Source organism: Bos taurus, chromosome 10, assembly GCF_002263795.3.
Source record: "Bos taurus isolate L1 Dominette 01449 registration number 42190680 breed Hereford chromosome 10, ARS-UCD2.0, whole genome shotgun sequence".
Taxonomy (NCBI): Eukaryota; Metazoa; Chordata; class Mammalia; order Artiodactyla; family Bovidae; genus Bos; species Bos taurus.
In genome coordinates, this window is record NC_037337.1 from 68,104,033 (window position 1) to 68,119,381 (window position 15,349).

At 35.5% G+C, this 15,349-nt stretch overlaps 1 protein-coding gene across 17 annotated transcripts in view; it reads left to right on the plus strand.

Annotated features, from left to right (window-relative positions):
- KTN1 (kinectin 1) overlaps window positions 1-15,041 on the plus strand; it is a 112,747-nt gene extending 97,706 nt beyond the window's left edge. For 7 of the 17 annotated variants that reach the window (XM_024997700.2, XM_024997703.2, XM_024997701.2 and 4 more), the window contains 9 exons: window positions 113-202; window positions 323-415; window positions 1,495-1,566; window positions 1,774-1,857; window positions 2,023-2,106; window positions 5,005-5,088; window positions 6,930-7,022; window positions 7,873-7,993; window positions 14,555-15,031. In XM_024997700.2, the coding sequence (XP_024853468.1) occupies window positions 113-202; window positions 323-415; window positions 1,495-1,566; window positions 1,774-1,857; window positions 2,023-2,106; window positions 5,005-5,088; window positions 6,930-7,022; window positions 7,873-7,993; window positions 14,555-14,559 (726 nt within the window). In that variant the 3' untranslated portion in view covers window positions 14,560-15,031. 17 annotated transcript variants of the gene reach the window in all.
- Window positions 15,042-15,349: the final 308 nt, after the last annotated feature.

Here is a 15,349-nt window from a genome sequence, read left to right on the forward strand (position 1 = left end):
TAATGATAAAACAGAAGCCATTTATCTTAATATATCAATAAGTTCAGAAACAAATTTGAAGCACAAAACTTTTTGGTAAAACTAGAGAATTTTTATTTATATCATTTTGCAGGATTTGGAGCACAAGTTGAAAGAAGCTGATGAAATGCACACATTGTTACAACTAGAGTGTGAAAAATACAAATCCGTCCTTGCAGAAACAGTAGGAAATGATTTTTAATCTACATTTTAAAATAATTATTAATTTATTACTTAGTGGCTTAAGTAGTTTATCTTTGTATTAGAACGTGAATTTTTCAGAACAACTATACTGTGTTCATAGGAAGGAATTTTACAGAAGCTACAGAGAAGTGTGGAACAAGAAGAGAATAAATGGAAAGTTAAGGTTGATGAATCACAGAAGACTATTAAACAGGTATTTAAAGAAAGCTTAGTGAAAAAAATAAGTAAGAATTGTGTGAACTATTAGAAAAAAACAAAATCCAAACAAACTGGCAGTTCTCAACGTGGGGGTTCTGGATCAGCAGCATCAGTATCTCATGGGAACTTGTTAGACATGCTTTTAGACCCCACCCATAGCTTACTGGGGGCGAAACTCTGGGGCCAACACAGAGTTTCAAAGAGCACCCCCCCCCCCACCACCCCGCAATGATACAGTGTTTTAAAGAGTTTTAAAAACACTGTTTTAAAGAGCCCTGCCCCCCCCACCCCCCGCCCCGCCCTGCTATGATACAGAATGTAAAGCGGTGTTGAAGAACCACAATGCGATAACATAAGGCAAATAATTTGGTGTTCACAATGTTTTCAAACACTGATTTGTGACTCATGATATAGTATTCAAGAAATAGTAAGACCTTCTGTTCATGGGACCTGAATGTAGTCTTAGTTTTTCTTCTATTTACAGTTTTCCTTCCATATCCATCAGGAAAGTGGTTTCAGAATCTTCAAAGATGCCCAAATCTGGTATCTTGAATGCACATATAAAATGAATAGTAGTACTTGGGTGTGGTAAAGAGTGCCGTCTCTTGCTCACTTGTTTTCCTGGGCCAACCTGTGCAGAATCTAGAATTGTTGATGGTATTCTGTAATAATACATTTGGGGATTGATGAAGCTGATTATCAGTTAATTGTTAAAAAATTAAGCACTTTAGCTGGACCTCATATAATGTCATGCAAATGAGGTAGTTTTGATCACAGTTTAAATCAAGTTATATGTGACACTCATTTTTAAGGGCTTTTAAAATTAAGTTATGGCTTTAAATGAGATACATTAAAAAAAAAAAAAACACACCTCTGGGGACACAGTTTTTGAGGGAGTAGCCTACTGTTTTCTCCCTTTGCCTGGCAAAGAAAGTCACTCTTTCTCCTTAAAAAAAAAAAAACAAAAAACAAAAACCACCTCCGAAGTATCTAATTGATTAAAATTCTACAAGATAGAAAAGCCTTTGTATCATTGGTGGTTTGACTTAGTCTTATAATTATTTCACATTTCAGATGCAGTTGTCATTCACATCTTTGGAGCAAGAGCTAGATCGGTTAAGAAGAGAAAATAAAGATATTGAAAATGTATGTTATCTCATTGTTTGATTTGTAACCTATGGCCTCATTTTTAGCATTAAGGCTGTGTTTTAAGATTTCTTTTATCTAATGATGTGGTTGTTGTACTTTTATTGAGATGGTATAGTTTTGGATTCAGTAAGTCTTGTAACTTTTCATTGTAGGGAAGTATCTTAAATTTGTTTCTTAACTTTTCCTTCTTTGTTTCATTGCTAGCTGAGAAGAGAACGAGAGCATTTGGAAATGGAGCTAGAGAAGGCAGAAATGGAACGATCTACCTATGTTACAGAAGTCAGAGAGGTACTTAAAATAGAATTTTTTCAACTTTGCTTCTCAGGTGAAGTTAAATTTATAACAGAATGATAAAATATTTCAGTGTAAGTTGTTTGTGGCAGAGCTTCCAAGTAGCATACAAACATGGGATATCATAAGGAGATCAATCTTAAACTCTAAACTTCATTGCAGCTGAAAGATCTGTTGACTGAATTGCAGAAAAAACTTGATGATTCATATTCTGAAGCAGTAAGACAGAATGAAGAGCTAAATTTGGTAAGAAGCTTGTTCTCCACTGTGTATCAAGTAGGCTCTGAAAACACTTGTGTTGACATGTGGAGAAGCCATCCAAACCTTTCTCCTTGCTAACACCCTTAGCTTGGCATTTTTAAAGTTTAAGATAATCTTCATATTCTGATGATTCAAGATGGTCTGTCTTTTCTTGATTTCTAAGATGATCCTTCTTTTCTTAGCTCCTAACAATGGCATGTGTGGCTTGCAACTCTTTTTCAAAAAAGTTTTCTGTGTTTTATAAAACCAAATTTCTTCAACAGCATTATTTTCAGTGAATAAAGACATTAAACAAGCAACGTAAACACTGGCTGCATTGTAAAGTTTCTCAGAATTACCATAGTTAACTAGGCCTCTTATATTCTAACATGGAAGGAGATTAGTGAAGGTGGAAGATACATACTCTTCTTTCAAGGGCAGTGATCCAGTCTAGCTTCTTATTTTAACTGGCATTTCTGTACATTATATATAAGGCAAAGCTTATGGAATTCTTTACCATCATCATATCATTCAGAGCATAATAATTTTAAAACTACAGTCTCAGAGTTAGCTAAATGTTGTATAAAGACATAGAGTACACTGTATTCCCATTCTTAAATTTTCTGGAAATTTACACTGACAGGCTTATTTGTTACATAAACATGACTATCTTATTGTATGTTTCAAACAATAGTCATTATGTCTGTCTGTGACTTTTAAAAATTAAAAATGTTACTAGATTTTTAAAAAGTACTGAATGAACTCTAGTACAATTGCAGTAAGCTGATTGTCTCCTTACTATAAGTTGGTGCTGCCAAATTTGGAATTTTCTTTTTAGTATTGCTGTATACCGAAGAAAATTTCTTAACTCGTTCATGTTAAGCAGTGTTACAGCAGTGATCCATGGGAATCAATTTTCAGAGTAGGGCTGTCTTTGAAATGGCACACATCAAGTCCCCACCCTGACCCCCTGTCCATACACACACCCCTTTCTAGTTTTAAAATAAAATTTACCTTCATTTTACCTGAATTGAATCATTCCCACTGCAATGTAGGATTAATTTTAGGTACACTGTCTATATATTGCACAGATTGGTACTGTGGTATGCTACAGCTTTAAGGGATATGCTTATCCTATAATGTGGTTTTAAAAAATCCATTTCTAACTACAGTTGTTGGAGATTTTACGTTTAACTTTGGTGCTTCATGGCTGACTCCAATAGTAGCTTCAAACCCAAGGATTATGTTGAGTCTCCATTTAGCCTGGTGCTCTCTTTGTATATTTTGACCCTTCTGTCAAAAGGTCATTTTGAACAGTATTAAATTTTTTTTGCCTTGAGTTTGCAGTCTTCATTTTAATCTTTCTGTTTGTCTTTTGCTCAGGGTAACTTCCACATTTTAAGATATATTAAAGTAATTTTGTTTTTGCTTATACATTATATGTTCCTGGGCCAAAGGAATAACCTCTCTGATGTATGAAATCAGAGTTAAATAAAGGAGCGAAAACTGAAGGATTTGGAAAGAGTTTGCAAAATCAGATTTGCAAATGTCATGTCTTGTGTGCACTGATTGTTTCTACATGTTTGAAATGCTAGTGTCTTATATTTTCCCCTTTGGGGTTTCCAGAACTGTTTGGAATGCTTTGCTTATGGGTAAGAGACATAGTCAATTAATTTGATGAGTTTAATTAAAAAAGTTATTTTTGTCAGTCCATTTCCTTCATTCATAATTATTCAGAATACTGAGAGAAGAGGCAGTATGTATTGACACTGGAGTTTAATACAACTTTATAACTTTTAACAAGTTGGTTGAGATGTATATGTTAAGATGTTTCTTGTTGGTATAGTTAAGTCATTGTGGTCTTGCACTCATTTCTCTAGTGACATCTTAAATGATGAACAACATTTAAATTTTTGAAGATTTCATTTTACTGGATTTTTGAAGATTTCATTTTCTGTTCAGTGTTTTTAAAAATATTACATAATTCTTAACTATATAGGTTAAGAAAACCTTTAAACAATTAGTAAACTTTATTACTTGCCTTTTAATTTGAAATAAATGTGAGCAAATAGGCTTTATGAATAGTGAATAATACTTAAAATAGCTGTGACATAAACCTAGACAGTGTATTACAAAGCAGAGACATCACTTTTCCAACAAAGGTCCAGATAGTCAAAGCTATGGTTTTTCCAGCAGTCATATTTGGATGTGAGAATTGGACCATAAAGAAGGCTGAGCGCTGCTAAGAATTGATGCTTTTGAATTGTGGTTTTGGAGAAGACTCTTGAGAGTCCCTTGGACTGCAAGGAGAGCAAACCAGTCAATTCTAAAGGAAATCAGTCCTGAATATTCATTGGAAAGACTGATGTTGAAGCTGAAGCTCCAGTACTTTGGCCATTTGGTGTGAAGAGCCGACTTATTGGAAAAGACCCTGATGCTGGGAAAGATGGAGGGCAGAAGGATAAAGGGCCGACAGAGAATGAAACGGTTGGATGGCATCACTCATGAGTTTGAGCAAGCTCTGGGAGATAGTGAAGGACAGGAGAGCCTGGTGTGCTGCAGTCCATGGGGTCCCAAAGACTTGGACACGACTTAAGTGACTGAACAACAACAGTACTTAAAATAGTAACACTCTACTGTAATTTTATGGTTTTGTTTTTATATCTGCAGTTTTTTAAACTCTAGTTTGTTACTGTAGCTTTTCTTAAGTTTAGCTTTACAGATTGGAATCTCCACTGCTTACAGCTTTTCTATACATCTGATGCAGCATATTGGCTAATCCACTGTGCATAATAACTGTTAGCGATCCCATTCTTTCTCATTCATTCTTCAGTCCTAGGGATCTCAGCATAATCAAAGAAGGATGTGAATTAAATTAATTGTGGTGTTCCTTTATTTTTACAGTTAAAGAAACAGTTAAATGAAACACATGCAAAACTTAGAACTGAACAAAGTGAAAGACAGAAAGTAGCTGGTGACTTGCATAAGGTAAGACACTGCTTGTCCTGAAGATGCCGTATCATTATAATGTATTGTACTTTGAGTCTTAAGCTGACATACTGCTAACTTCTGATTTATTCTTTTGCATCATCCCATTAATTTGTTCTTAAATTTAAGCTGTTTGCTACATAGTTAGATATTTGGAACTAGACTTTTTGGCTTGTTTTTCCATTTTTCATAATTTGCTCCTTTTCATCATATTTATATAATTAATTGCTTTGTAAAGTACAGATTACATTTTGAATTCAATTGATATTACTCTTAAAAAATTTGGTTACATTCATATATTTTTTATTGCGATTTGCTTATATAGTCATTTACAAAGTATATTTCTTTGGATCTTCTTGCTTCCTTGGTGGTTCAAACGGTAAAGAATCCGCCTGCAATGCAGGAGACCTGTGTTTGAATCCTGGGTTGGGAAGATCCCCTGGAGAAGGGAATGGCTACATACTCCAGTATTCTTGCCTGGAGAATTCCATGGGCAGAGGAGCCTAGCAGTCCACAGTCCATGGGGTCGCAAAGAGTCAGACATGACTGAGCGACTTTCACCTCACCTCATCTCATGTGTCTAAAAGAAGTGTAGATCTCTGCTGTTTCAGAAATTTATTCCTTTATTTCTTTGTAGAAGTATGTTTCTCTTAATCTCACATAGATGGGTGATATTTAGGATTACGTTTTTTATTCTTTGTGTTAGTTTGACAAGTTATTTGTAATTCTGCTGAGATTTTTAATAGTGTAATTTGTATATGCTTTTATCAGAGCTGCTTTCAAGCTATGATTGTGTTTATAGGAGATACAGTCAGCAAAACAAATATGTCACTTTCTGAAAGATTGAAGGAAATATTTCTGTTGGTTCTATATGATTATAGCTTATAATTATTATGCAAAAGTCTAGGACTCTAGAGTTGGTTCATATTTCTTTGATGTTGTGACCAGTAGAGAAAATGTGAACTTAAGTTTTGGAGCTCTGACTTAGATATATATAATACGTTGTCAAAACTGAGCAATCTGATTTACTTTGATACTTGATTTTAGTGTTTGACACTGGACAAACTAATAAAACATGCAGCTTTAGCCTAACAATTTATTTTCTCAGAAGGTGCTTTAAAGATATTAAACAGGTGCTCAAACATATGGATATGCCATGTTGTTTGGCATAAAATGGCAATAATAGTTGGTAGTGAACCGCCCCATATCTATATAATAGAAATATTGTGTAACTCGTGATTGGAAATGCATATAAATATTTACTGACATGTAAAAAGATAACAAAATTTTTCATGAAGTAATGTGTATGTTAAAAGCCCACGTACAGAACATTTTCTACCAGTCTTCCATTAGGACGTATATGCACTGACAAGGGATTCACACCAGGAATCAACAAACTCAAAAGTTTTAGGATTTACTGCCCACCTATAGTTTCTTTCACATACTCTTTGCTAATATGACTGTTTAAAAATGTAAAAACCATTCTTAGCTTATAAACTGTACAAAGACAGAGTGTGGCTAGATTTGGCCAGCCTCTGATCTAGACTAATATCACTGATGTGATCTTGATCTAGCCTAAATACCACTGAGGTTATTTCTGCTTTTAATTTCTTTATACATTTCCTTCATTGTTTGTGAGCATGTGTTTTTATAATCTGGTAGGGGAGACAGCTATTTGATTTTGCATAAAAAACTTGAACAGGTTGACTTTTATGTTGTATTGTGAGAAGAGCTTTAGTTTTACACAAAATATGTAAGGAAATCACTCATTTTTTCATATATATGTATATAGTTATCTATCAATTGTAGTATTGATAGGCTCTATATTGCTTTCCTTACAGGCTCAACAGTCACTAGATCTTATCCAGTCAAAAATAGTAAAAGCTGCTGGAGACACTACTGTTATTGAGAATAGTGATGTTTCCCAAGAAACGGTATGCATTTTCTTTAGGTCCAAATCTCTGAGCTAATTACCTTATAAATTATGTGAAGAATGAAAAATCTACAAGATCCATCTCTGAAAAAATGCCTTTGTAATATGCTTCCATCAATTTTGTTGCATTCTTAACTCAAGGTCATCTTTTCTTTGAGGTATCTTATCTGAAATTCTGTGTTTTTATTAATGTTTGTTTTCACTTTAGCTTGGTGAGATATTACATTAATGTTTAGGTTTGAGTTGGGAGGTATTATGGTATACTACTTATGACTGTAGACTCTGCTCCTTGCATTTGAATCCTGATTCTGTTGTTCAGTAGCTGTGTGACTGACTTAGGGGAAACTCTTTAGCCTCTCTGGGTTTCAGCTGCTCCATAAAAGGTAATGATGATGATAGTACATATTTTGTAGGATTGTTGCAGGGAATAAATGAATTACTATATAAAAGACTTAGAATAGTGGGTAACTCAACAATGCCTCAACTTTTGTAAGAGCTCAATATATGTTTGTTTTTTTTCTGTTGTTGTGAGTGTATTCTCCTTTGGCTCTTTGTACACTTTTTTTATGAAAGCAGAAAAATATTTTTGTCTGATATTCATAGTTTCTTTATTTTTCCCTGTGTAGCCTAGTGACAGCATTTATATAACATTAAACTTGCTTAGGTGCAGACTACCTTGCACTGCGAGGTAGCAAATACTATGCTCTATGTGGTTTTATTGTCAATTTTCATGTCATCTTTCAGATTTTTTATATCTGTGTGTGAAACAACAATAAAATATTTTCTGATTATGGTTGCAAATCCCTTTCCCTTATGCTTAGGGTTTTTCATCTCTTTAATCTTTTTCTTAGGAGTCTTCTGAGAAGGAGACAATGTCTGTAAGTCTAAATCAGACTGTAACACAGTTACAACAGTTGCTTCAGGCAGTAAACCAACAGCTCACAAAGGAGAAAGAACACTATCAGGTATTAGGTAAGAATAACTGAAGAATTGCTGTCTGTCCGTGGATAATTGACATAGTGTGTGTGAATGTATATACAGTGTGTATTTACCATAAATACAGAAACTCTTGTTACCATAGTGGAGATTTTCCCTCTGTATCTCTCTCAAAACCTTCAACTGACAACTTTAGCTTTCTTGGAGTTTTATTTCCATCTTGTATATACTTTGATCTTGTAGTTTAGAGAAGAAAATACATACCTTTTTTTAAAAAAATACATACCTTTTTTTTTTTAAAGTTTATCTAAGTTTCATGATTATAGCATTATACTTGTGTACATTGCAAGGTCATAACCACCACAAGACTAATTACCATCTGTCACCGTACAGTTGACCTCCTTTTTCACTTTTGCCCACCCTCCAACTCCCTTCCCCTCTGGTAACCACTAAGCTGTTCTGTTTTGTGAGTTTTTGTTTTGTCTTATTTTGTCTGTTTCGTTTTCTTTAGATTCTACATACTAGTGAAATCATGTTATTTGTCTTTCTCTGACTTAGTTTATTTAGCATAATACTTCCAAGTTCTAACCATGTTGTTGCAAATGGCAGTATTTTCTTCTTTTTTTATGGCTGAGTAGTAATTCATTGTGTGTGTGCGTGTGTGTGTTTACCTTCTCTATCCATTCATTCATTAGTGGACACTTAGGTTGTTTCTATAAATCTTGGCTATTGTGAATAATGCTGCAATGAACAGAGCCGTGTATATACCCTTTTGAATTAGTATTTTCATATAGAGATACTTTTCTTCTTTGACCTTTCACATAAGATGCTGAACTGAAAAACTGTCATCACAATTTACATTGGAAGCTGGGTTTTATTTAAAGTTGCTTATGGGTAATCAAAGAAATACATTTTTTAATTCTTGAAGTGAAAGTCTTGGCTGAAGATAAATAAACCATCATTAGCCAAACTATGTTTTGAAATTTTATTGCCCATATGACCTGAGAATGCATGTTGATGAATTAATTTTTGGTCCCTGGGTTTTACCTGTTTTAAGAATGACTTAAGTCACAATGCCTTGGGTAATTAAGATCTTCTGGTATGCACTGAATACTGTAGATATTCTTCTTTTGAAGCTGTTTGTTCTATAATAAGCATGCTGTCCTGGAGATCAGTGGAGTGGCCTGTGCAATGCCACGGGGCAACTTACACTGAATTCTCCCTTTCAGCACTCAAACTTGGGACTCTTAGCTTATGCAGAGGCCTCAGGATAGGTTAGTGAAAGTCGCTAAGTCATGTCTGACTCTTTGTGATCCCATGGACTATACAATCCATGGAATTTTGCAGGCCAGAATACAATTTTGTAGCCGTTTCTTTCTCCAGGGAATCTTCCCAACCCAGGGATCGAACCCAGGTCTTCTGCATTGCAGGTGGATTCTTTACCAACTGAGCCCCCAGGAAAGCCCTGGGATAGGTTGGGTGCCCTGAAAAAGTTGGGAGGGACCTCCGTCTTGATTGCAGGGGCATTCTATCTCACTTGTAGATTGTCTTGCCTGCCTTTAGTACATACTCTTCTTTAAGCTGCTATTTCAGGTCAGTTACCTCTAAGAAGACTTTGCACATACACTCAACTCATTCTTCTAACTTGTCACAAGAATCATATCTCAGTCTTTTATCCTTGGTAAGCTGGCTTCTCAGTTGCCTAGAGTTACACTTCTGCCACTTTACCAGCCTCCCCTAACTGAGAAAATAACCTTGCTTCCTGTGTCCCAGGGCAGCTTTCCTTCCCACATCTTCAGTCCTGTTTTCTTCTCCACATGCTGCTTCTGTTTAGTCTTGAAAACATGCTCAAATATCTTATTTTAACTTTCTGCTTCAGGATACCATCCTAGTTTTTTTTTATTTCACTGCTTAAAAATTTTTAAAAGAAGTAACTATCCTCATAGTATCTACTTCTTTACTTACTAGTCTCTACTCTGGAGAAAGGCTTCTTTTTCTGCTGTTCCAGGAACTGGATGAAATGACCTGTCATTCCATGTCATTCATTAGTGATTGCCTAATTGCTGGAGCTGATACACGATCTTCTTTTGCGTACAAGATACTGCAAATAGTTATGAATTCTAAATATGGTGAGGTCAGTCCATAGAAGGGTTTCATATCTGAGAACCTGCAAAATTATAAGCTGTCCTGTTACCCTTTTCCCTTAGGCCTTGTCAATAATATCTCACTAGCATCTCAAAAGTATTCTCTAGTTATTTTCTTTTTTTTTTCTCAGACGTGTGGTCTGAACCATTTTGGCTTTCCTGTTTCCACTTTGGTCTTAATCATATAAAATTTGAGCCTTACACTGATTATCAATAATAACACTTTTATTTTTCAGATTTTTTTTTCCTGGTTTATAAAATTACAGTGTGTAATTTGTTAAAAGAAATACATATACCCTGGCAACACAACTAAAACTGAACTGTTGTTTAGCGGGAAGCTTATCTGAGTGATGACTCAGCATTCTTTTGTCAGCTGGTGAACATAAGTCCACTTTTGGCAAGTGAAAGGGTGGTTGAGTGATCAGTAGTGTATCATGCGGGTTAGATGGATTGTATGAATTCAGAGGCCCACCAGCACTTGAGAACTCTCCTTGCATAGGTTCTATCCAGCACTGACAATGATTACCCCTCTGTAGGGGTCCCTTGGTTCCCACAGCTTTTCTTTATGCCTTTTAAATGTTTGTGTTATCCTTGGTTTTTTAACTTCAGCCATCATTTTTCCTCAGTGTATACTCCCTCTTGTTAACTCTTTTAAAACTATCAATACTACCAGATGATTAAATTGGAAATAAAAATTTCTTAATCATCAAAATTTATAGGTTAATGCCTGATGTCAAGAATCTTCTCTTTTTCCCCCCTATTTTATTTAGGTATAGTTTATTACTTTTTTTTAAAAACTGAAGTATAGTAAATTTACAATCTTGTTTTAGTTTATGGTATACAGCGCACACACACACACACACACATATTTTAGTATCTTTTCCATTATATTCAGTTCAGTTCAGTCACTCAGTCATGTCCAACTCTTTGCGACACTATGAACCATAGCATGCCAGGCCTCCCTGTCCATCACCAACTCCCAGAGTCTACCCAAACCCATGTCCGTTGAGTTGGTGATGCCATCCAGCCATCTTCATCCTCTGTCGTCCCCTTCTCCTCCTGCCCCCAATCCTTCCCAGCATCAGGGTCTTTTCCAATGAGTCAACTCTTCATATGAGATGGCCAAAGTATTGGAGTTTCAGCTTCAGCATCAGTCCTTCCAATGAACACCTAGGACTGATCTCCTTTAGGATGGACTGGTTGGATCTCCTTGGAGTTCAAGGGGCTTTCAAGAGTCTTCTCCAACACCACAGTTCAAAAGCATCAATTTTTTGGTGCTCAGCTTTCTTCACAGTCCAGCTCTCACATCCATACATAACTACTGGAAATCATAGCCTTGACTAGACGGACCTTTGTTGGCAAAGTAATGTCTCTGCTTTTCAATATGCTGTCTAGATGGTCATAACTTTCCTTCCAGGGATTAAGCGTCTTTTAATTTCATGGCTGCAGTCATCGTCTGCAGTGATTTTTGAGCCCAAAGAAATAAAATCAGCCACTGTTTCCACTGTTTCCCCATCTATTTGCCATAAAGTTCTTGCCTGGGAAATGGAAAAAGGAGCCTGGTGGGTTTTAGTCCATTGGGTTGCAGAGTCGGACATAACTCAGCAACTAAACAACAGCAATAACATATTGACTCTTTTTAGTTTTTTGAAGAACCTCAATACTGTTTTCCGTATTGGCTGAACCAATTTACATTCCCACCAGGAATCTTACTTCTTCTTATTATGTATTTCAAGTGCATGTGAATTGTTTAAGGTAATGGTGTACATTTTCAGTATGGGAAAAGCTATTTTTAAAAGGCAAAAATGAGAGAGATAATATACAGTAATTTAGTTTTCTAAATCCTAATACACAGAACTTAGCATTTCTCTGAATTGTAGGGGTAGGTGTATTTATCTTGTATCCTTAATTTGGAAAACATTAACCTTTTTTTCCTCTTGGAGATCTGCCTACTCATCTCCTATTCTTCTCTTCCCACCCGACCACCTCTCCAAAAAGAAGGCTATCATTCCCCCATGCTTTTTTAAAAATATATATTTAGTTATTTAATGGCTGTGTTGGGTCTCAGTTGCAGCACTCTGGCTTCTGTCTAGTTGCGGATGTGGGCTTAGCTGCTCTGCAGCATTTGGGATCTTAGTTCCCAGACCAGGGATTGAACCTGTGAAGGCAAATTAGAAGGCAAATTCTTAACCACTGGACCACCAGGAATGTCTCTCCCCCATGCTTTTTAAAGTAATTTTTTTTATAGCTTCGGACTGGTAACACTAGTATTTTGTAGTATAAGTTTTTTTGTTTTTAGATATCTACTTTTTCTTATGTTGTATATTTGCCTGGTCTCTAAGTGTTCCAAGTGTATATCTGACCATACCAGAAAACTTTATTACCCTAGTGTCTTTGTTTGGCTGCTATAACAAAAATCTTATATACTGGCTTAAGCAGCTGAGATTTATTTTTCACAATTTTGGAGGCTGGGGGAGTCTCAGATCAAGGCACCAGTATATTCTGTCAGATGAGACCCACTTGCTGGTTAAAGATGGCCATCTTCTTTTCTGTCCTTAGCTGGCAAGAGGGGCACTGGAGCTCTCTCGGGTTCTTTTTATAAGGGTATCAATCCCATTCATGAGTGGAGTCTCCTAAGGGCCCCATTTCCAAATACCATTACCATGGGGATTAGAATCTTAACATAGGAATTTTGAGGAAGAGGGAGACACAAACATTGAGACCAAAACACCCAGGATCCCTTACCTGGAACCTGTGTGTGGAATCATGTGGAAGAAGGATGATGGTTTTAATAGCTAACACTTTGTAAGTGTTCCTCTAAGAATGAACATGCTTCTAGCATGTGGTCATTCATTTAAATGTTCACAACAACCCAATGCAGTAGATAGGTAGGGATTGTTAATAATAATCCCTTAATATGTTTTAATTCTCATTTTACAAGAGAGCCAAAGGGGTTCTGTAAATTGCCCAAAGTCACATAGCTAGAACTAGTTGAGCTGGGATTTAAATCAAGGTGGTCTGAGCCCAGGCCCTGTGCTCTTAATCTGTACTTTTCTCCGCCCTGCTTCAAGCACTGTGTGTTCTGATCCGTGTTGTCGTTGCTTTCTTTTCTCCTCATTCTATCTAACCCTCTCTTGCCAGCCTCTTCTAGTTTCTTCCTTCAGTCCTGGCTTTTTCCTGAAGTTGATATTTAGTTTGTCAATAGTGAATTGGAGAGACTTTTAAGCTATCCAGGAAAAGTGAGGTGAAACTTTGTTTATGTGTTTGTTATATATGTGCCTTCCTTACTCCCTTTAACAAATAGATTTTTTCATGATACAGTTGTCTTTTGTTTCTGAAAGAAAAAAGTTCTTTTTTGGTGTATTGAAGTATGAGAGTTAATGTTTCAGATAAAGACTAACTTCTGTTTCTATACTTTACACTTGATTGTCATATGGACCTTCATTTTCTGTAACGTGTTTACACAGCACTTCTCAGTTTAATGTAACAGTGGCCTATGTAGACTTTCTAATCGGCTGTTAATCTTGCTTCAATTGTAGTATGTGATAGCCAGTGATTACTTTTAACTTTCTGATTGCTTCTTTTCACCTCAACTTTTTGAAAAATTTCACACATTGTGAAAAGTTGAAAGAATATATAACACTCAGTCACCCTTCAACTGCTTCATCTTTTTATTTGTGTATACATATTTTGTTGCTGTTAAACCATTAGAAAGTAACTTTCAGATAACATGATCTTTTATCCCTAAGCACTTAAGTATGCATCTCAAGAACAAAGATATTCTCTTATAAATCTGTAGTATCACTGTCACATCCAAAATCACACAAACAGTGATTCTATAATATCACCCCTTTTTTAAGATGTCTTTGCTTATACCTGAAATATCTTTTTAGTTACTTTTTTCCAAACCAGGATCCAGTCAAACTTCACATGTTGCATATGGTTAAATTCTTTTAGTTTTTTTAATGACTTTTGAAGTTTAATTTCTTTGGTCATTTTATCTGACTTGGAAAGCTTCAAAAGGCCTTAGAAAATTTCTGAAACTTAAATTATTTATTTGTGGGTGGAGAGTTATAAATTTCAGTCTCTTTTCAATGCTGTTGATTTATCTTAATAGCTTTATAGTCTCTTGAGAGGAGCAGCAGTAATACAAATGGATTCCCAATGTTGTTTTCTTAAATGTTTTCTAAATAGGGTTCAAAATCCCTACATTATTCTCAGTTTGGTCTGAGGTTTTGGCTCACATATTTTAAAATCCATCTGAAAACTTCTTCTGAATTCTGAGATTTTTCTCTTATTTCTGATTACCATTAGTATTGACTGTTCTGATTTTAGTTGAAAGGGCCGTGCTGGATCAAATGGAATATGTACCTTTGGTGTTTGATAGACGTCTTCTGACTGTCTTTTGTTTCTTTGTTTTAAAATGAATTTGTTTCTTTCTGATCTTTTGCAGAGTGAAGTAATTGGGAAGCTGTTCATTCAAGGAAAACAGAAGGCATTGTATTATATTTTGCCAAATTAAAGCCTTATTTATGTTTTCACCCTTTCTACTTTGTCAGAAACACTGAACAGAGTTTTGTCTTTTCTAATCCTTGTTAGACTACTGATTTAAAGAGAGAAAAAAGCCAACTCTGTAGACACCTTCAGAGTTTAGTTTTATAATAAAAACTGTTTGAATAATTAGACCTTTACATTCCTGAAGATAAAATAAACATGTAATCTTTTATCTTATTTTGCTCAATAAAATTGTTCAGAAGATCAAAAGTGGTAAAGACAATGTAAAATTTAACATTTTAATACTGATGTTGTACACTGTTTTACTTAACATTTTGGGGAGTAACTGCCTCTGACTTCAACTCAAGAAAACACTTTTTGTTGCTAATGTAATCGGTTTTTGTAATGGCGTCAGCAAATAAAGGGATGCTTATTATTCAAATGTGTTCTGATTTTCATTGAGCTTTAACACGTTTCATTAGCACTTCAGAGCAACATAATTTAGAGCACAGTCATTAATCGCAACTCCAGACAGGGTAGGTTTGGTGCGTGTTGCCTTCTCAGCTGGAGCTCCGGGTCTTCTCTGTGGTTGTGTGCCATGTAAACTGTCCTGAAGTTCTGTGGCTTACAGAAAGGATGGGGGCAAGTGTTTAAGCTGTCAGGCTTACCACCCTCACTTAGGTAGAAGAGCTCTACTTTATTTTTATTTCTATTGTTATTTTAAGTAAGAATTAACTTTTTAGTTTCCTTCTTA